Consider the following 22,748-nt stretch of genomic DNA (forward strand, 5'->3'; position numbering starts at 1 on the left):
ATATTAGTTTCTAGTCATTGTACATCTACTGCAGTCCTGCTTTTTATATGACCAAGTGTAGTTTATGAATGTAAACTTGTCTCCCTTTGTTTAAAATCTAGAGGAATGTTCTTTGCATAAACATTATGATGGCTTTGGTAAATGTATAAGTTTAAACTGTTAAAGCTTTACACTTCTGCTACAAGTAATGGCTGTGGGATATTAGCAATGTTTGACTTGTCAACAGCATTCTTTGAACTGGCTCTTTTCCATAAAGTGATGCAACTGAACATCTTGGTTCCAGTGTGATTAACTTTTTCCAGAATCTGTTGTTTACAGCCTTGTAATAGGTGAAACCATTTGGATAAAGTGTTCACCCTCATAAAATCACAAAGTACATAAGTATACAACTTGAGCAACCTATTTGAATTTAATTTTCTCTTTTTGGCAGTTATAACACATGTATGTAGACACCACATCTAATTAGGTTTATTGCTAGCAGTTGCAAAACATTGAACATACTACCAAGCTATCTCCATTTTAAAAACAGGAAGTAGAATGGGATGTGTTCTGAGGTGCTCAGTGACTCATCACACGATGTCACTTCTCCAACAGGCCGGTTTATGAAATTTCTACTCTGCTAGAGCTGCCCAGGTCAACTGCAACATCAAAGCAATGTTCCTAAACCTTCTGGACAGCCTTGCCAGAGGAGTGATGATATCAGAAAGGGAAGTCAATTGGTCCATATTAATGCTCTTGGTTTTCTAATTGGATGGTCAACAAACCTATGTGGATGTTTGGGTTTCCACGTACTTTGGTCATGTGGTGTGGACTCCGTGAGTAACAGTAGCCTTAGCGTTTTTACTCACGCGCTGAATCCAGGAGATGAGAATAAATTTGACTCGGGAATCAGTGAATCGCTGATTCCCACGTTCGATTCATTTAAACACGAGGTTTGAAATAATCACCGCGGTTAATAATCGGTCCGGTGAACTGAATCGAACTTCTCGGCATTACTCGACGCTCGCTTTGCCGTTTAAGATGCACGGGTTGAGGTCACGTGACTACTCTCACCCCGCCCCTCCTCGCTCGCGCGCTGTCTGCTTGCAGGTGCTTGTGTGTAAGCTCCGCCCACCGCTGATGCTGCCTGCCTGGAGCCGGACAGCCAAATGTAATAATCTGTGATCAGCTCCGCTTTACGAGTAAAAACACTTCTCAGCGCGTCGATATCGTGTTTTTGCTCATTCTCAAGCCTCGCCCGCGTCTCTGTGCAGCGTCATTTCGTGTAATTCGAGTCCGCGCTCGCTCGTTTCCTCTGGAAGTGGTACAGCACGGAGCTAGAGGACAAGACGAAAGGTTACAGTAGCGAACCGAGCTGCTCTAGTCGAAGCAGTCGACTCGTTTTGGCGAGAATCGTCAGCTCACGATGACAGAATCTGGCGTTGACGCGAAGTTGGAGGTGAAACAGGCGAGTAAGGAATTCAAGGAGAGTGAGAACGTGGCTGAGAAGTACTCGGCGATGACCGTGTCCAAGAACAGCGACGTGAACATGAACGTGGGCGAACTGTCCGCCGCATTCACTGCGGTCCCCGCTCACAAGTCCGTCAAGAAGGTAAGAGCTGCTTCGGCTACCGGCCTGTTGTGGGATAAAGACGGTGTGGTGTGATCATTCAAAACACGGAATATGGCTGCTGTCAGAGTGCGGGACAGACAGGCTGCTGACTCTCGCCGGTACTACACCGGAAAATCCACGGTAATCCAGGCGAGTTCAGTCACTGGCAGGTTTATCTGGAGTGCTGCATTCGTGTGTCGCTGCCCCGGAGTGAACGCTGATTGGCTGCTTCACCGGTTCACTTTTCATCTCACTGTAGCCTGTGATTAAGTTTGTAGCCTGTGATGGATATGAAGTGCTCCACTTTGCAAAGCACCAGGGGGTCCTGTGCAGAGATCAGTATGTGAAAAAATGTCAGTCTGCTCCTGCAGAGTTTAGTTCCCTAATCTAACAAACCTGATCCAGCTTTCACAGAGGTCAGGAGCAGGTGAACATTAAGAAGGAGGCGTCCTAGGTTAGGACTGGGCATCATTACAAGTGAATGGCTACCGTTTTGCATATAGAACATGCAAGACCACATGAGCTATGCTATTCAGCAACGAAAGAGCTTCCCCATATAATTATATTTTAATAACCTCCAAGTTTTAAAATACTGGAGTGGGGGAATCAACATTTTATTATTTGATGGCCTTTTGCCTACACGAAAGATTGCTCTGTAAGGGGTTCTGCAGTAAAGGCAATGGTTCTATTTATTTAGAAGCATTTCATGCGTAATGGTTCTTTGCATGGTAAAATTGTTCTTGAGATTGATGGACAATCTGTTGTATAGGTGTTCTGCTATGGTGGTGATGTCAAGCTTGCAATAATAGAAATGCCCTTTTTGGTGTTATATAGAACCATTTTCAAAAGGTTCTATATAGAACCATATACAACACATTCGGCCTCAATCAGGGGAACAATTTCACCATGCAAAGAACCTTTTAAGCTTGACATTCTTCTGTATAGAACTTTTGATTCCAAATAGAACCATTGTCTTTAGTAAAGAACCCTCTTTTTTAAGTGTGTAGCTTAAGTGTTCTTGCTATGATTAGCAACGTACAGATGAGTCGCTCTTTTTAAATCGATGTCCTGTATTTCCAGTTTGATGCCCACAGACTTTAAACCACATTCTAGGAACAGAACTACCGAAGAGCTGTGCCCGACCCTGGTTTCTCTGTACTAGGTGTGTTAGGAATATACACATTTCTCTGTCCTGCTTTATGTTTTCCATACAGGCCAAAAGGGTCAGTGAGAGAAGTTTAAAACACTTTCAAGAAATTGACTTAAGTAGAACAGTAGTACAGTTTAAACAGTCGTTTTAAGAAAGAGGGTTTAACAAGATTTCAGGGAATAAGCTGTGGTTGTTAATTCCACTTGTAAGGCTGTGTTGATGGAGTAACAGCCAGCCCAGCATTCATGCTGACTTGCCTTCACAGCCCTTGGCAACACATGTCTTCATTTGGCCTCTGTTAAAGGCTTAAGTGCTCACTGGAATGTCATGCAATTTTTTTTTGTAAAAAAAATGTAGGACTCCTTACAGCTATGTGAGACCTGGTAGCCCACCAATTAATCAGATAAACAGCACATAAAGGCATAGTATTCGATTTCCATACAACTCCATACATCCATACACACGTTGTCAAATTCAGCTCCTCTAGCTCTCCATTATGTGTGCATGCAGGAAAAAATACAGTGTTTGTACACAGCCCTGGCTCTATAAATGAAAAAAAAAAACCCAAAAAACAAAAAAACAAACTGCTTTGGGGCAGGAAGGACAATACTATTCCAGCCAATCAGCAACAGGGAGTTTGCTCATGCATAGGACAGGGGGAGGTAGAGGGGCTATGTCCCAAATGTGTCAGTTGAAGGAGAGATGGCCAAGAAACAGCCAAAGAGGAGAAAATCTGAAGAACAAAGATTGAAAAATAAGTTCATAGATCAGGCAAGGGCAAAGAGCCATGATAACACTGGTGAAGGGAGGTGCCTGAATGTAACTGCTTCACCATGTTTTGGGATTACCATAGTCGTGAAAATGCAACCAACTTCTAAGACTGAACTCTGAGATGCGGAAAAATATCTTTAAAAAACTGAAAGCAAGTCTCCTGAAAAGAATGAACGCTACAATACCAGCAAAGTGAGCATACTAAATACTGAGTATTTTTATATTATATTTAGATGTTGAGGCTTCTGATTAATTTTCTGTGTCACTGCAAAGTTAATCACCAATGTGTGCTTTGTCTGGAAATGAAATGAATGAAGGGTGGTCTCTGACTGTGGCACAGCACTGTAGATGGATGGATAGATGGATAGATGGATATATGGATGGATGGATGGATGGATAGATAGATAGATGGATAGATAGATGGATAGATAGATGGATAGATAGATGGATAGATAGATAGATAGATAGATAGATAGATAGATAGATAGATAGATAGATAGATAGATAGATAGATATGGCACACTGCAGCTGATTCAGATCACAGTGTATAAATTTATGCAACGAGTCCCCCAGAAGTGTGTGTGTGTGTGTCTGTGTGTGTGTGTGGGTGGATGAAGTAGCTCTACTACTCATCCCACTCGCTTGTCAGTTGGTTATACAACAGTCCCAACAGCAGATTCCTGCTGCACCTCAACAATATTATATTCAGTGTTCACTGACTGTAGACGAATTTGAATTTGAACTTTCTAGGATACGCAGAGGAATTTTTTCAGTGCCTAAGACTCACTTTAACCTTGTGTGCATAATGTCTTTATTCTGTTTAACGTATCATGCATAATATAAATATAAATATCATGTGTAATATAAATAGTATACATGCTATTGCACCACTAAATGAATGAATTCATTTGTAATGACATTTCTATAGTACTCTTGTAGACATGAAAAGCACTGCTTATTGTTTAAAGGGTACTTTCTTACATTTCATTTTTTCCTGACACCCACTTATGATGTGATTTTATGTTCCCAAAACACAGGCATTTTCCAAACTCTCTTTATCTCTTAAAATTAAACAGGATGTTTTTGTTACTGTGCCTGATCGTCTGATAGTTCCTATACTGTGCCTCATTCAGAAAGTCTGAAGCACACCTTATAACTGCAGATAGATATATGCAGTTGTGGAAATGGACCGGAATGCACAGAAAGCCCCGATCCAGAAATAACAGTTGGAGCGGAACAGCGTTCCAAAATGTCAGTAATTATATGTACAGGGAAATCGCAGAGTTTTTAATCTACTCTAAAGTGTATGCATGAAACAAAGTGCCTGTGGTATACACAGCAAGTCCATGCAGCTCGTTCAGCCAATGGAAAGTTACAGTGCTACAGCAGGTTCCGCCTACCTGGTCTCCATAGTAATGCATGCAGTGTGTTTGGACTGTAGAAGTAACCAAGAAACTCTACAATCTGTAAGAAAAGTGGTTTGCATTATTCATGTTTTTGTTCAAAATTTCCGTCAATGAGCTCAGATTCAGAGGTCTGTGATAAATTAGCATGTTAGCTAGTGTGACTTGAGTGGAAGGCATTTAACTTATCATGCAGAATTTGAGAAGAGTGTCTTTGAAAAGAGTGTCTTTTCTTTCATCTTAAAAAATAAGGTGAGTGACTTAGGCAGTAATTTAAAAAAAAGCATTAATAAAACAAACAAAAAAATCTTACAGTTTCCTCAGTAAAATCTGGCCATTACTAAATAAATTAAGCAGTGAATCTAAAAAATGGGCTGATATACATCTGATATATTTCATATATATATATATATATATATATATATATATATATATATATATATATATATATATATATATATATATATATATATATACATATACACACACACACACACACACACACACACACTCTATATTGCCAAGAGTATTCACTCGGCTGCCTTCACATGCATATGAACTTGAGTGACATCCCATTCTTAATCCATAGGGTTTAATATAATGTCGGCCCACCCTTTGCAGCTATAACATCTTCGACTCTTCTGGGAAGGCTTTCCACAAGGTTTAGGAGTGAGTTTATGGGAATTTTTGTGAGGTCAGACACTGATGTTGGATGAGAAGGCCTGGCTCACAGTCTCTAATCCAGTTCATCCCAAAGGTGTTCTCTCGGGTTGGGGTCAGGACTCTGTGCAGGCCAGTCAAGTTCTTCCACACCAAACTCACTCATCCATGTCTTTATGGACCTTGCTTTGTGCACTGGTGCGCATTCAGGTTGTAACCGGAAGGGGCCGTCCACAAACTGTTCCCACAAAGTTGGGAGCATGAAATTGTCCAAAAATCTCTTGGTCTGCTGAAGCATTAAGAGTTCCCATTACTGGAACTAAGGGGCCTAGCCCAACTGCTGAAAAACAACCCCACATCATAATCCCCCCTCCACCAAACTTTACACTTGGCACAATGCAGCCAGACAAGTACTGTTCTCCTGGCAACCGCTAAAGAGAACCGCTAGAGAACATGTCTTCACTGCTCTAGAGTCCAGTGTTGACACTTTACACCACTGCATTTGACACTTTGCATTGTGCTTGATGATGTTAGGCTTGGATGCACCTGCTCGGCCATGGAAACCCATTCCATGAAGCTCTCTATGCTGTTCTTGAGCTGATCTGAAGGGCACATGAAGTTTCGAGGTCTGTAGCGATTGACTCTGCAGAAAGTTGGTGATCCTCTGTGCTCTGTCATTTTACGTGGCCAGCCACTTCATGGCTGAGTTGCTGTCGTTCCGAATCGCTTCCACTTTGTTGTGGAATTGTGGAACTGTGGAATATTTAGTAGAGAGAAAATTTCACAACTGGACTTGTTTCACGTACCACGCTGGCTGTAGAAGCAGTCTGCATGCCTAGGTGCTTGGTTTTATACACCTGTGGCCATGGAAGTGATTGGAACACCTGAATTCAATAACTTGGATGGGTGAGTGGCAATATAGTGTGTGTGTGTGTGTGTGTGTGTGTGTGTGTGTGTGGTGTAATGGGCCTTTAACTCAATTAAGTGCACAGTCTACCTCTGTAGTTACATATTAGTTTCATAGTAGTTACTAGAATAACAGATCTTCAGATTAATAGTTGAGTAAATAAGTGAATGATAATCCTACAATTTAGGGTGAAATCTTTTGGCCAACGAAGTCATTTTCAACAGTTATATCAAATAATGTCGAGCTCTATCAAATGTAATGTAGACTCCTTATATCTTTGGAAGAAAATCTTTCCCATTACTTTTCAGAAAATCACTCAGCCAAACAAAACATGCACTGTTTCTTTTGCAAGCATGAGTCCTATTCTCTTTCATGACCCGAATGTGGGAGAACATTTCTCTCTGTATGTACAGGATCACTGCGGCTCAAATGGCTCAAAATCCAGCTTCAGAGGCGGGGGGGCACTGGGCAGTTTTGGTAACACCAGGAGAGCACGTTGCATTGAGCTGAGAAATATGACACGTCTGCTGATTCGCTCGGGAAAATTCTTCCTTGAACTTCTCAGGCTGAGAGCTGGCCAAAGGCCAGAGTCCAGCTCTACCTGCTGAGAGCTCAGCACTGACCTTGCCTTCTCCTTGTCATCATTGTTCCCTTTTCTCAAATAGGCCTGAGTTCAAATTTTTGTTCTGACACCAAAATTGAGTCCTTGTTTTCTTATCTAAACGGGTCTACTCGGCTTAGAGATGTTTGATTTGATTACATAGCTGTCCGTCAAGCTTACAGTGGCCCCTAAAAAGTATTTAATATGTGTGCCATACTTAAAAACATTAAATTCATTGCATTAGAAAACAAAACGTCAAACCATGTGGCATTGTAAACAGGCCATTTCAAAACTGTAATTTTCCTTTTGCCAAAGAATTCTTTCACAGAGCAGCTGGTTTGTTTTAAATTATAATCGTTTTGAACTGTTTTTTTTGCTGATTTCTGCAGGTTTCTGTTCAAAGTCATGACCCCATTGCTGGATACATTAATTCTCAGACTTTCCTCAGTTCCCCCACTGTGCTATAAAGTACCATAAAGCAAAAAGGCAGAGACCACCCTTCAATTATTTCTGGTAAAAACAGCCGTTAACTACAAGTTACTCATTTTTCAGGAGATATTTCTGAAGAGATTAGATAACCTTGCATAAAGAAGGGGAAAGTCAAAGGAAAGTAAATTTAAAAAAATGTTTGGAGTTTTAAAAAATGATTTAAAAGATATACAGAAAATGGGACTTCTAACAACTATGCAAGACCTGGTAGACCACCAACTCTATCATGTTTATCAACAGATAAACGGTACTTAAAGCTTTCATGTTTGAGAGAGGAGAAAATCAACCAACTTCTAAGACTGAACTTTGAAGGTGTGGGTTAACATCTCTTCAGAATCCTTAAAAAAACCTGAAAGCAAGTCTCCCAAACAGAATGGAAACTCTAATAAAGGCAAAGTGTGCACAGTGTGACATTCTATTTAGTTGATGAGACGTTTGTGTAATTATCTGTTCCTGCCTCATTTCCGATGCTAGAAAATGAATAACTTGCAACACTGTGTAGGACTTTGGGATTTGGAGACCTCTCTGGTGGAAATATGGAATTGCATGCAACATGCGGAAGAACATTATATAATGTTGGTTGCGTTTTAGACCCCACAAGTGGACGAATCTGACTTTTTCCGAGTGCGTTGAAAGAGTATGCGAAGAGAACTCAATCAGAATTTGGTGAAGGACTTGGTGTCTCCTGTGGATATAAATGACCTACTAGTGTCATCATATCTTTATATATAAATGTAATGTAATATAAATGTAAATTTATAATATAACATTGAGCCAGAAAAACACCTGCCAAATCTGACTTGGTACCACTGACTTTAAAAGATTGTTTCATGCTTTACAGTACGGCTTGTAGACACACGCTCACCATATTTTAGCATGTTCTTTTTCCTCCCTACTCAGTGATGCTACTTCTTTCATTTTTAAGAAAAAGTATTACAAAGTGCTGTAGTGCTTTACATAATACAATTACATAGTGCTCTTAGTCAGTGTAAAAAATACAAAGTGCGTTTTACTGTGTCCAACTGAGTTTGAATTCACGTGTGTTTTTATCTAACTAAACCAAACATTTAGCAGTGTAGGAAAAGCAGGCGGACGTGTACATGCTCACTTCAATACTTAGTGATTAGTGTCCCATTCACCGCCATGTTGCAGTGCAGTAATTATAGGTTTCTGTTAAGAAGATATTTTAGGCAAACAAAAGAGCATAAAACACGGTGGTCCTGGCAGTCAGTGTGAAAGTGAACGTTTTGTTAAAACACACTCGCATGAAAGCCTAAAGACGTAGGTATGCAAGTAATTTTTATTTATTCATTTTTGTGTTTATCTTCATCTTAATCTTTATTTATTTACTGATTCAGTGGTGCATTATTGTTGTCAGCTTAGCTCTGCACTCTGTTGTATTTTGAATTACAGGAAACGTGGTGATTAATTCCCCATCACTGTTCATTTAGATGTATTTTAATCCACATCAGACAAACCACTTAGAAACTAACACATAGATATTAATCTGGTTGTAAGGCACCATAAGCATTTGACTCCAGAAGAACAGTCCACTCAAGTCCATTCTTTGCAAAATGTGGTGTGCTGGTTTGAATTTAGATCAGAACAGGTGGCCAGTTAAAGAGGAATTCCACTGATTGTTGTTATACATTTGTGTAATTAAATAAACTGAGTCAACAGTCTGGTATGAAATGCTCCATTCTAGAGAAACTTACCAAATCTGATTTGTTCACAGTGATAGAAAGCAGACGTCTGAAGTGTTTAATGCCTCTGAAAGCTCATGACGTAGTGTACCTCTAAAGAAAAGAAGATATCTTTTTTATGGATTCACTACATCTTACCATCAACATTACCTGTAAAACTCAGAAGACGTGTGGGTTCACTGGTTGTTTTAGACGGCAGATAAAATGGCTACATCTTTGCTTGTGAGCCCTGGTTCCTATCACCAACATTGTAAAGAAAAAGTTAATCTACAACTTCAGTGAACTATTTCACATCAAACCACTCTAAATGTGTTATACTGTTTTTCAATTTCAGTGAATGAATTAAGATATTTGAAAAAATTTAGTGGAATTTCCTCTTGAGAGTTTTGATATTTTAGCTCTGAAGAATGACCTTCTTCAGACCTGGAAGGACAGTGTGTTTTGGGTCATTATGGTGATGGGAAATCTGGTTCTTATGCTTCCACAAAACTCAACTCCTTTTGTTTTTAGCAAACCCCAGCTTGGGCTTTTTGGTTTGTTTGTGCTTGTTGTGTCTCTAATGTACTGTATATGGTGGTCTTTGACACATACGCTCTAGAGCAGAACATTTTTATTAGTCTAAGGCCTCCTGATAAGACCTCATCTTACTTGATACTAGTCCATTTTGCTAACTTTCACCATGCCTATCACTGACTGGCACATACAAGAAATGTGCTGACTGGTTGTCACATATTTAATACTATTAATGTTTAATAACATCTGCTGCTATCGCTTTTTAGGTATGGCTGAAGCAGCTAAAAACTGACAAAAGTAAAAAAAAATGACTCCTCCTGTAGGCCCTCAGCTTGAGAATGCCTGCTCTAGAGATGTTTCTGACCTTGAAAACAGAAAGCATTCTTCATCATCCTCTAGAGAGATCTTCTGAGGGTGGCTGAGCTTATGTGTGGCTTCTTTCTTCTTAATGTAAAAAGAGTTTATTTTGGTATTTCTCAGATTTATTAATATTTCAGGTTCATTTATCTGCATTGATGTGTTCCTGCTCCCCAATTCTCAGCAACCAAAGAAAAGCAAAACGGAACTAAAGCAAAGCCTACAATTATGACTGGCTGTGTTGTGGGTGGCCTGTGAGTGCAGCTAAACATGGCAGAACACACCTGCCTAAGAAGATTAAAGTTTTGGTACCTTCATTTATAAATGGGGCATTAATTTCAGAATGATTTACCTGACAGCTTTATCCTCATTGTCACTGAGTAGATTACATCCAAAACACTGAAGCACATACAGTTTACCAACAACAGAAAAGTTTTCCAAACTTTAGGAGCTCAGAGTGTTTTAAAATCATATCTCTGGTGTTGTTTACAGTGTTTTGTACACCATAGAGTCTGCACCGAATGTCCTAGGCCTGGGATTATAGGAAATGGCAGAGGGCCAGGACAGTAACATTAGGAGTAGAGCAGGTATTAGAAGGGTCACAGTGAACAGCTTTGGAGCATCCGCCCAGTGTTGGCTTTCTCCTGGCACAAAGCATGTTGTCAGCTTTTGCACCTCTGAGCCTAGAAGTTCAAGATGGGGCACTAGTTAGTGACCAGGCCTGATTCCTGACCTTTGTGCTTTGTGTGACCTGTAGTAGATGTTTTAAGGGCTTATGGCAACAGCGTAATTCCCTCTTGATTCCTTTTTTATGAGCCAGGCTGAGTATATGCTTGGCAGGAGGGGCTCAAACTGGCGAACGCTAAGGGAGACAGCTGGGTTAAACTTCTGCCAGACTAGACCAGTACTTTTAATATTCCAAGGACAGTTCATCCCTTAAAATACCCCTACATTCATTATTTAAACCACAAAAAATCTATGTTGAAGAATAAATTGCTAAATATTTTTATATATTATTGTGATTACTTACCTGGCAGGGGCGATGCGGGAATCTCGACTGCATAATTTCTGGTAGTGGGGGACTACGTTCGTGCTCTCCCCTGATGACTCTGCAATTTCCCCCTGGGATCAATAAAGGAATCTGAAACTGAATGCCCAGAAAACTACTAAATTGGCATAGGAATAACAATGTCACTCATGAAAAATGCGAATGGATTATGCGACTTGTATATGCGCCCCTTGCCTCGAAACTTTCCAGGCGCCGTACCTTCCTCCATTATTTTGTGCACTGTATTTGTACCTTTGGCAAATGATTTAGTTCAGAAATTTTGTCCATCTCCAGCTGATTATGCTAGCATTAGCTTAGCAGAGTAACAACTCGTACACACACCACAAAGCAGATTTGTTTGCAGGTTAGATTCTTTCTTTGAGTCACTCCAACAATTACCTGACTTCACTTGCTCAGATCTGAGTTTTTACTCCAGTAAAATTGCAGATTTCGAAATCATGTTGTGGTATAGGAAGCTATTTTAGTCTGTTCGCTAAGCTAGTGCTAGCCTCTGCTAACAAAGACAGTGTTGTAATGCAAGAGTAACTTAGTCAACAGTTCCACACACAGAACAAGTTTGCAGAAGCTATCGCTGGTCTCTAGTGCTGAGGAGGACGGAATACAGGAGCAAGAATAGCTAATGACTCCACACACAAAATAATGGCTCTTTAGTCTCTAAACTTGCATCAGTGCAGCTTCGGCTAGCATCAGTGTAACTTGCATTGTAATGTGAAGCTGTAACATGCTATGCTACTGGTACCTGCGACTGGTGCCTACTAGGACGGCTCTATATGATAGTCAACAGTCTAGATAGCTGTGGGACAAATTTGACGCTGTCATAATTTTAAATACACTATCATTTGTGTTTTAGCTAAACATCTCAAACCTTGTATCAGTTTTGTAACTGCCTGGGCTTTAGCCACATTGTAGTCCTCTCATATTTTAGTATACTGGACTGAGAGATGTACAAGCTCATTTGGGACATAAGTAGCACAAATCTATAGTAATACATTTAACACAAAAACCAATCTGTGTAATCATAATAAGCCATCCCTCATAGCAAGCATACTAGACTGCTGGTTTGATAAGGTTGGCACCCCGCTGACTGTGTGACACTGCTGGTCCTCCCTAAGACCACCCAGATTTTCCTGTATACAAGGACTAACTAGTTTTTAATCTCCCCAAACCGATTTTAAATGCATGTATTTATATAAATGCAATTTTATTTTCGGTAACTAAACAAATGAAGGAGAAAAAATTAATGACGAGGACTAAAGAATAATTTAGCTGAGCATGTTGTTGCTGACACTGTGCTAGATTGGTTACAGCCATATACCCAGCTTTATTTATGATGGCTATTAAAATTATTTACTGAACTCATTTACAAAGGTAAGCTAAAGAAAGAAAGGAAAGAAAAATAATTTGACTGAGAGGAAAATGAGCAATGAAAAAGGGCATTTTGTCTACCATCATTGACCCAGAAAATGGTGAGCGTAAAGCCAGTGGGCCAACAGCTTTGCCATAAGTAGGCCAACAGTCACCCACTACCCTCTTCCTAGGAGTTAACCATTTAAAAAACTTGCTATTAAACTTCAAAAGTTCTATAAACTATAAAGTTCCCATACAAATTAGAAGTTTGTGGTATAATCTCACAGCCATTTCAGAAACACAATCTTTAATTTTTATAAAAGTACATATGTACTTTAATTCATTAAGCTGTCATAGTGGAAACATCATGGAGAGAGAATTAAGGAAAAAGTGAAAGAAGGCAGGTCTGGCTAGGAGTAGTAGACCCCCGCCCCTACCTCCCACAGCTGCATATCAGCTTTGAGGATCATTAACCATCCTTAAGAACCTCCCCCTGTGTGGATGACTACACTGGATGGTACATACAGAGGTGACACTATTCAGGAGGTCAGCCCAGGAGCTAGAGCTAGAAGCAGGGACAATGGATGGCTATGGCTATTCAAGGGTAAGTGTTTGTTAAATGCTACTGCATATATCTTTTACATTATTGTTTCCCAAATCTGGTCTGTGAGTACTCCTGCCCTGCTCTAGCACACCTGATGCAGCTGGTCAGATCATGAGCAGCCCCTTTATGAGGGAAATCGGCACGCTGCGCTCATATGAAGGACAGGGGTACCCTTGGACCATGGATGGAAGGAGCATAGCACAAAGTGGGCGAGTGTTTCTGTTTGGTGCCTCAGGTTTTTAGAGTGCATTGATTTCTGATTTTGGAAGGTCTAGATTTTGTAAGGTCCAGGAGAAGCTCCCCATGTTTAATCCCACACCATCTACAGGAGTTCATTATGATGAAGCTCGTAGAATCAGCTGAGTCACCTCTTTATATGGTTAAAAAGATTTTCCCACTCAGCTGAATTCTACACCTATGCTGGGCTCTGTTGGCTTTCACATAGTTGTTACAACTTCCAGTAATTCTCCATAAAGATATCAGGTTGCTCTTCCATGACAAAAGCCTTTGACATCACAAGATGTTGTCTTAAATAAAAAATATATTTCTGGCATGTAAAGTCAAACCGGGCATCAGTTACACTTTCTTTGTCCTTTGGCACTGAGGATCCTTTTTCATCTTCTCAGTGATATTTATTTCAGACAATGGAACCTCACACCTTTGCCCTGAAGGCATCAGCTCCATTTTTCTTTACCACTGCAATATCCTCAAACCTCCACCAGCATGTTGTGTCAACTTTGCATGGCATGTCTTGCAGTTTTTACTCCAAACACATCTCTAGTCCGCTTGTTTTGGGCTGTCTGGTATAAAGCATGAGGCCAGCTTTTGCGATTTTAGTCAGTTTTTTCATCCTGCATATTCCATATTGTCTGTCGGGGTCAATAATCTTAAGAGAAGGACAAATATCTGCTCTTCCATCGTATCTCATAGTTCCAAACTATCCCAACTATTCAAAGGGCTTTATCGCCACTGACCGAGCCACCGGGTTCCTTTTCATTTGTAGAGTCGCTGCCCTTCCAGGCAGTGCTGATTATATGCTTTGTTTATAGTAAAGATACCGTAGTTGATAAGATATGAACAGTTGGCCCAGGAAAACTACACATTCATCTAATCTGCTCTTTCCTTTAACATAAGTCACGTTGAGGTAGCAGCCAAAAGTTAAGGTCACAGTAATCCAGGGTGAACTACAGTTTAGACTTGAGTTACACGACATGCAATGTTACCCTGAATACAGGGGACACCATAAAGGGGATACATTCTGCATATTTTTTATGTTACAGAAACCAGGAGAGGGGATGCAAAGTTGTAGAGTGTAAGGGAGGCGAACTGTGGTAGACCACCAAAACTGTCACCATCAGATAAACCTTACTTAAAGCTTTCGTCTTTGAGGCTGAAGCTGTTATCAGTTAGTTGCGTAATGTGGTAAATATAGGTTTCTGCTTTATTTCGTGAAGCTGAAAATGAATAATGTAATAGATGCTTTTACTAAAAATTAAATAAATAAAGTGTGGTCCATAAATTTTACACACTATTGTAGGTATGCAGAACACGTGTTGCCCAAGACCCCAGAAAACATGCCCCCATTAGCTCACTGTGGGCAGACTGTGGGCAGGGTAGGATTAGGCAAATCCACATAAAACCAACAAGGCACTGCAGAAGGTAGCCATACTGGGCACACACCAGCATTCTGGAAAGTGGCCCACTGAACTGTGGACTTGGACAAACACACACAAACCATTACTTAGTTTTGGCTGAGTTAGGGCTGCCTGTATAGGGCCAACATTGGAGGGCCATTCATTTGCCAGTGAGCAAAATCTCATGGACCTTATGCAAGTCCTAGGTGGGCCCATGCAGGAGAGTGCAGGCTTGCATGCTGGGACTGTAGGTTGAGATTTGAAAAAAATGTGGTAAAACAAGCTCATTTTACAAACAGTTTAAAGTGAGGTGTTCAGTACATAGCATGCTTGGGGAACAACGCTAGGTCATTTTTATGTAGGTATATATAGTGTTGCTGGCCAGAGAAATCTCCAAAATAGTAATTTCTTACCTTTTTTTTTGTAAAATCTCTACTTTTAATGTAAGTTAATGTAAAAATGTTTGACTGAAAGTGAATTTGGAGCATTTCTATTGTTCCATTCGTCATTACATTTTCACACAATATAAAGGGCAGCTGCTCCTGTTCTCATCACCACCACTGTGAATAATTCTACCTCTAGAATATAACACTTCATATCAAACCACTCTAAATGACTGTGTTTACATCCCAATATCATGATTCACCTCCTCTCCAACCTCCCCAACCTGTCTTTGAGTGAAAACATTCAGATAGCTCAGAGACTCTCTCTAATACCATTTGGCTCAGAAATGCTTCTTGTTATAGAATTAAAGTGCTTTTATGATTCGTGTTGATCTTGAGTTAAAATACATGGAAAAGTTTCATAAAATATCTAAAATGTCTTTACTATTAATCGTACTAGTTTCTAAGACTGTGCATAAAGAGTGTCTTAAAAAATAATTGTGTATATTAAATTAATTCAGAACAGTCCACCGACCAAAAGTATCCAGGTAACAGCAGTCATGATCAGAAACTGAGCACCGATGAAGAGCTAGAGGACAATGATAATAGTCAAGTGCACTGAAAATGCTTCTATTTTACATTCTTTTTTTCTTTTTTTACATTTAATACAAGTTTGTCATTACAAATAGTACTGTCAACATGATGATTTCATTGAACAGTAGAATCTTTGAATGCTTACATCAACGTCTTAATATTTAGTAGGTTTCCCTTTTGCTTTAATGACAGCGGGTGCTTTAGCTGCGACATGCTCCATAAATGTGTTCTAAATCCTTGGATTAGTAGATCAGCTCCACCTAAGACTTGTATGAACATGAGCTTCAATGGAAGGAATAAGACAAAAAAAAATCTGACTTTTTTGTACAAAGGCTACGACATGGTCAGTTTCACATTGCACCAATTTGAACAGTGACCTTAATTTGAAAATAACTTTTTTTTTATTTCTAAAACTTTCTGGTATTTATAAAAAAAATCCAAAATTTCAAAGTCTCAGACTTTTGGACCCCACCGTATGTCATGTGCATGTCTCAAAGTTTTTCACCCAATCTTTGTGAATAAAACAGCCTTTCATATATGTCATTCACATTGTTGTGCAGTATAAATGGTATTGATTTTCTTTGGCTGAGTTTTTGCTGGTTTTCGCTGTCGAGATCACAAAGAGCGCCTCTTTTTATGTGCACAAGTATAGATATCTGGTACTGGATCTAAATGAAAATTAATAGCATCACCCATCCCTACCTTTTATCTTAGCAAAAGAACAGAGGCAGCTCTTTCCCAGCACGTGCTTTCACGTTCCCACAGAAACTGAAACCGCTGACCCAAGCAAATGCCCAGCTCAACACTAATGTCAGTGACAGCTGTTACAAATCAGAAGCTTCCTCGCAACACACTGCCAGGGAACTGCATACAGCTTTCACGCAAAGGCCTCATCATTAATTAAGCTCTTGTTTTGCATTATTTAAATTATTAATGTGATAAAGCTGAAACCCCTGTTCTGGGGTTTTCTCCCAGTGTCTATTATATAACTGTACAAACTTCCAACTCAGCTGAGAGTTGGTGCTATTTATAGAAATCTTCCAGGCTATATGAAAGCAGGCACATTACATCGAGTTATGTGAATCCTCACTGCATGCAGATGTATTTTGTTTCAGCAATTCATTACAATACATTGAACACATGACCCTAAGGTTAAATGATGTAAGAGCCATGTTGCACTGCATTTTCCATGAAGTTAGTAAACTACACCATGTAGTTCATTTACCTGCTGTCAATGGCTAACTATAATTAGCTATAATTATTTTCTCAATAATGGCTCTTTTGGCACTTGTTAATGGTTAAATGTGATGTTATGAGTAAATGTGATGAGGTTAACTGCATCATTCTTTCTGACCTCGCAGCAGATTCAGTTTGCCAACCAGGAGGACAAGCAGGAGTTCAGCAAGTTCCCCACTAAGACTGGACGCCGCTCCCTGTCCCGCTCCATCTCGCAGTCATCCACCGACAGCTACAGCTCTGGTCTCAAACATTTTCTTTTCTCACCACACATCAGACTTGCTTACACAGAAAGCCGTAGGGTTACATAGAAGATATGTATAACATTTAAAAGTAGTATGTTGTGCTTGTTGTAAATGTTAATGTCGAAGCAGCTTGGCAGGCTGTGGTTTGGTTGGCTACTGGCTAGAGAGTTTATTACACAGAACACTGCACACTACATACATTATATGATGTGCCAGATAAGCTTCAGATATGTGCCAGATCTAGCCAAACGGCTACTTTTCAACCTTCTATATCATCTCTGTCCAAAAAAGCCACACATCTCTATTTTTAAACTTCTTTTGAAAATTCTTTTGAACACAGCAGCTGCCTTTTACATTGTCAGAAAATGTAATGATATATGGAGTAATAGAAATGTTCCAAAATGACTTGAAATAAAACATCTTTACAGAAGCTTGCATTACTAATTAAGAATGTACTTGCCTTCTCCTGTACAGTTAGCACTGTTTTTTTATTGTTTTCATTTCGATGAAGAGACACATTAAAACGGAATTCCACCATTTTTTTCTGCATGATTTCTACATATATTTTTAAAAAAATCTGCATAGTACAATGGCTGAGTTGTAAACAAAGTCATTCAGCGTGGTTTGGTGTTAAATGCTCTGTTCTAGAGGGACTTACTGGGTCATAACTGTTCACAGTGGTTGCGATAGTAACCATGTCTGAAGAGCCTCTAAAAGCCCCCTCACATAAAGTTACATGTTACATGAAATGGTTTTGAATTTGCTGCCTGATGCCTGAAATGTTGTTTTATAAGGAGCTTTTGGCCTGAAACATACATTCATGGTTGAGTGGTATATGCAGAGTGTTGTAAGGCAAAGTATGCATATATTTTTTCTGATTTACCACTATTTTACTATTGTCAATATTACATATAAAATCTGAGAAGACATGTAGGTTCACTGGTCATTTTGGATAGTGAATAAAGCTATACTTGCATCATCTTGTTTCCTATCATAAGCACTGTAAAGAAGTTTGGCAAGTTTTTCTACATTTGAGAATTTCACATCAAACCACTCTGAATTACTTTGTTTACAACTCAGCCTTTGAACTATGCAGGGATTTTTAAAAACCCCTCTAAATGCAGCTCACATTTTGAAATTGGGGTAAAATATAAAAACAACACAAAAAAAAGAAACAGCGAGATTATATGTTGAATGTGCCTAATGGGATTTCTAATACGTTAATGAGCCATTCATGATGCTTAAAACATTCTAACGTGATTATGACAGCAGACAAGCAACCTGATCTACCTAATTTTGTGATGAGAACAGTTTAATAATCTGGGCTTTATTATAGCAAAGAGTTATTATGTGCTGCAATTGTACTGCCTGTTATAGCCAGACACTGTGTCTCTGTGTGCTGATCCCACAGCTGCCTCGTACACGGACAGTTCGGACGATGAGACGTCTCCTCGAGAGAAAACTCAGGTCAACTCCAAAGGCAGCAGTGACTTCTGTGTCAAGAACATAAAGCAGGCGGAGTTTGGCCGGCGGGAGATCGAGATTGCAGAACAGGGTGAGGAGATGAGCTCTCCAGGGAGACGGCAATGGAAAAAGAGCTTCTTCCCTTGGGTCCCACTTAGTTCTAGTTGTCCTTAAATCACATAGCTGCGGTGGCTAGCAACCTGTGACCTCATTTTCACCCACTCTACCTTGAACATAATTTTGGAAAAGTGGCAAGTAAATATAATAGAATATGACAGTTCATATTCTTTCAGTTCAGATTGACAGTTCAAAATCAATCTTCCCTGTCTAGGGCAGGAGTGCCTAAACCTGATCCTGAGTTCAGCTACACCCCTAATCTACCTCACTAATGAAGGCCTTCAGGGGCATCTGAACATTAGAGACAGATGTGCTGGATCTGAACTCTTCAGGGTGGTAGACGTTCAGGAACAGGAATGGGTATTCCTGCTCTAAGATGACAAATAGGCCCAAACCACACCAGCACAATGTCCCTCACAGAATAACAGAGCGTACTGTTCTCTTGGTGTACACCACACATGCACTTGCCCACTTGTGGAGAATATGGTGAAGGATGACTCATCTGATCATGTCACATTTTCCACATCTCTGTAGACAAGTGTTTATGGTTTTTACACTACTCGGCTCTCAAATGTGCATTCGTCATTGTAATGAGGGCCTTATGCACTTCGACTCCACTATAATATGCCTCTCTGTGTAGTTGTGTATGGACGGTTCTTGCTGACAGTCTGATCTCATGATCACATTCTCAACCACCTGAGGAGAAGCTGCTCCTGTTTTTTCTTACTTATGGCAGTAAAGCACATTGAATGTGCACTTCCAGCTATAATCTCCAACCCCATTTAGTGATGTCTTTACCATAGATCTGAAGACAGATTTCAGTTTTATCACTGTTCCTATTGAAACACAAGCCACTTGAGCAGTTTTTGTGACTGACAATCCTGCCATCCCACTAATAAACCCTGTTTCAAAATCATGTAGTTTCCTTTTGCCATCTTGATCCAACCTCCTGGAGAGCATAGTAGGATGTTAAGTACGTAATTGTATCATGCAGTACACTCTTTAAAAGCCCCTTTTTCTGTTTATTTATTCAGGATTTTCCTTTAAATTGTCACATAACTGCCACCAAACTAATCTCTTTCACTTCAGGTTCAAAGTGAGTTCTATTACTGAATACTAGGAACACTTAAGATAAAGATAGATATTTTATATCATGTTTTAATCTTAATTACAGATCTCAGCATTGTACTCAGTTGTACTCACTCAGATCACAGTGCTGAAAAGCTCTTGGGTCAGTTTACACTGTTCCAGCTAAAACCTCAGTATTCCTGTCACTACTAAACAAAAATTGTTCTGGAAAAGCTCAGGAAGTTCTATTGTATGTCTATTTATAGTTGCATAGTAAGAAGTGTGCTCAGAAAAGTACTCTCCAGTGGGCTGCCAGGACTGGTTAACAGCTGATCATGGCAGCACCGGTCAGTTGCAGTTGTTTTTTTTAGTTCTTTGTCTTCATACAACTGTTTGGAACATAAATTTCTCGTTTGGATTGCTTAAGTTGAACAGAAATGACTCTGAATACAGAATGCATTTTAGGATTACTATTGAGGCAGTTTGGAAATCATGTTGCAGCCAAGCTTTCTTAGACGTGGCTTAGTTGATGTCTGGTAAACTGGTCATTGTCCGCAACTTTAAGCCTCCTCTCTCTGATTTCTCCTCAGACATGTCTGCTCTGATCTCACTGAGGAAGCGAGCTCAAGGCGAGAAGCCCCTCGCTGGAGCCAAAGTGGTCGGCTGCACTCACATCACTGCACAAACCGCAGTACGTTCTGCTCGTCCACCACTGCAATGTGCACACTTTCAGTTTACAAAAACCTCCTTTTGAAATTTCATGTCTTTAGACCCACAATAATGCTGTCCAGGTGCCGCCATACTCATACGTCATTACTTTATATGCAGTTATAACTTAAACAACATATTTATGTTACAATAAATGTTTTATTTAGTATTTCAACTATTTTGAGAACCAAAAGAACTTATTAATAGCTTATATCCTGCATTTTCTTTTACCTGTGGATGTTTGTACCAAAGCAAGACTCATTTTTACTTCTCTTTATGCTTTAGAATTAATCAGGCTGTTTGTCACTGTGCCATTGTTAATGTTAATGCTATGTTCTGATTGGCTTCCATGTTTTGTACCTTTTTCAAAAAGCAGTCCGGGCCAACACTCCTAATAAAACAATCCTGGCCCAGATGCAGCAAAACAGGCCCAAACCATGACACTACCACCGCCGTGTTTCACAGATGGGATTCGGTTTTTATGCTGGAATGCAGTGTTTTCCTTTCTTCAAACATAATACTTTTCATTTAAACCAAAAATGTCTATTTTGGTCCCATCCATCCACAAAACATTGTTCCAATAGCCTTCTGGCTTGTCCATGTGAGATGTGTGCTGTCCATGTGTGCTGCAGATGGGCAGCAATGTTCTTTTTGGAGATCAGGAGCTCCTTGCAACCTTGCTATTCTATTTTCTGCCTAAATTTGAGCTAAAACGTTTTTTTTCCCACACAAGTCCTAATAGTAGATAAAGAGAACAAAATGAAACAAACGAGACAAAAATATTAGGTTTTGTAGCCTTTTTCAGCCTGCCACTGTTCTCCTAAGTCCGAACATTTGACACTTTGAGACTTTAGTTGCTTCGAAGTTATCCCAGGTTCCTTTGTGACCTCGCAGACTATTACACACCTTGCTTTTTGTGTGATCTTTGTTGGGCGACCACTCCTGGGGAGCGTAACAATGGTCTTGAATTTCCTCCATTTGTACACAAGCTGTCTGACTGTGTGTCCAAACTCTTTACAGATGGTTTTGTAACCTTTTCCACTGTTGAGCATTAACAGCTCTTCTACTGAGGTCCTCAGAAATCTCCTTTGTTCATGCCAAGATGCACTTCCAAAAACACGTGTTGTGAAGATCAGACTGTGATAGATCCTTGTTCTTTACATAAAACAGTATGGTCACTCACACTTGATTGCCACCCCATTGATTGAAAACGTTCAGTTTTGTTCAGTGAATAAATATGTTTTCGTTTTCATTTGGTTCTTTTTATCTATTATTAAGACTTGTGTGAAAATCTAATGAAGTTAGATCCATCCAAGCACCACTGTATTCGCAATATTGTTGTGTTACCTGCCACAAGATCTGATCACTATATTTGAAACACTTGTTGTAGATATTCATTTTATTATAAACGTTCAGTCTTCTAGAATCATATGCAGCTATGTGTTCACCATTCAAGAGACATAGGTTCATACAAATAGAGTAAAACCTATGAAGTTGCAAAAGACTTGCATATTAGAATAAATATACACATTCATCTGCCACCATTTTGGTCTCCTATTATTAAGAACACTGAACAGTGATTCCAAACTTTGTGGACAGGTTTGTAAATGTGGACATGTGCTGTTTGACATGCACATCTCGATTGCATTGTGGTCTAAATGCCTCATCTTAGTTTGCCTTTCTGCATCTTTTGACTGACTGTGCTCCTTTCGTTCAGGTCCTGATTGAGACGCTGGTGGCCCTGGGTGCTCAGTGTCGCTGGACCGCATGTAACATCTACTCCACTCAGAATGAAGTGGCTGCTGCTCTGGCAGAGATTGGTAACCTAAACCTTATACCACTATATACAACATGTGCCAGTGTCAAGCCACAGCAGTCCAGAGTTCAGTGTTTTGACTGATTTTAATATCTTATTAGCTAATTGTCAAGGCCTTATAGGGCCAATACAGACATTTGTGTGGGTTTATATACCAGCAATTTTAATGTTTATGACCATTTTCTGTCCTTTTCTGTCCCTTAGAATTACACATGCCGTTTTTGTTTTGTGCCTTTAAGACTGATCTACGTAATTGAGCTCTGTTCTGACCATTTGTCCTTTATTGTTAACACTCCTTATAACTCCATTGAGAATGGG

The 22,748-nt window shown here is 39.7% G+C and overlaps 1 protein-coding gene and 1 pseudogene across 2 annotated transcripts in view; both read left to right on the top strand.

The window, feature by feature from the left end:
• The first annotated feature begins 1,096 nt into the window (after nucleotides 1–1,096).
• The window catches only part of ahcyl1 (adenosylhomocysteinase-like 1), a 32,235-nt gene continuing 10,583 nt past the window's right edge, over nucleotides 1,097–22,748 (top strand). The window contains exons 1-5 of one of the 2 annotated variants that reach the window (XM_017722010.2): nucleotides 1,097–1,591; nucleotides 17,141–17,255; nucleotides 18,669–18,812; nucleotides 20,497–20,597; nucleotides 22,332–22,434. In XM_017722010.2, the coding sequence (XP_017577499.1) occupies nucleotides 1,406–1,591; nucleotides 17,141–17,255; nucleotides 18,669–18,812; nucleotides 20,497–20,597; nucleotides 22,332–22,434 (649 nt within the window). In that variant the 5' untranslated portion in view covers nucleotides 1,097–1,405. Of the gene's footprint in view, nucleotides 1,592–17,137; nucleotides 17,256–18,668; nucleotides 18,813–20,496; nucleotides 20,598–22,331; nucleotides 22,435–22,748 lie in introns of both variants that reach the window. The other variant, XM_017722009.2, reaches the window with a different exon arrangement.
• On the top strand, nucleotides 11,168–11,248 carry LOC119262769 (annotated as a pseudogene).

The sequence above is a fragment of the Pygocentrus nattereri genome, chromosome 28 (assembly GCF_015220715.1).
Source record: "Pygocentrus nattereri isolate fPygNat1 chromosome 28, fPygNat1.pri, whole genome shotgun sequence".
Classification (NCBI taxonomy): Eukaryota; Metazoa; Chordata; class Actinopteri; order Characiformes; family Serrasalmidae; genus Pygocentrus; species Pygocentrus nattereri.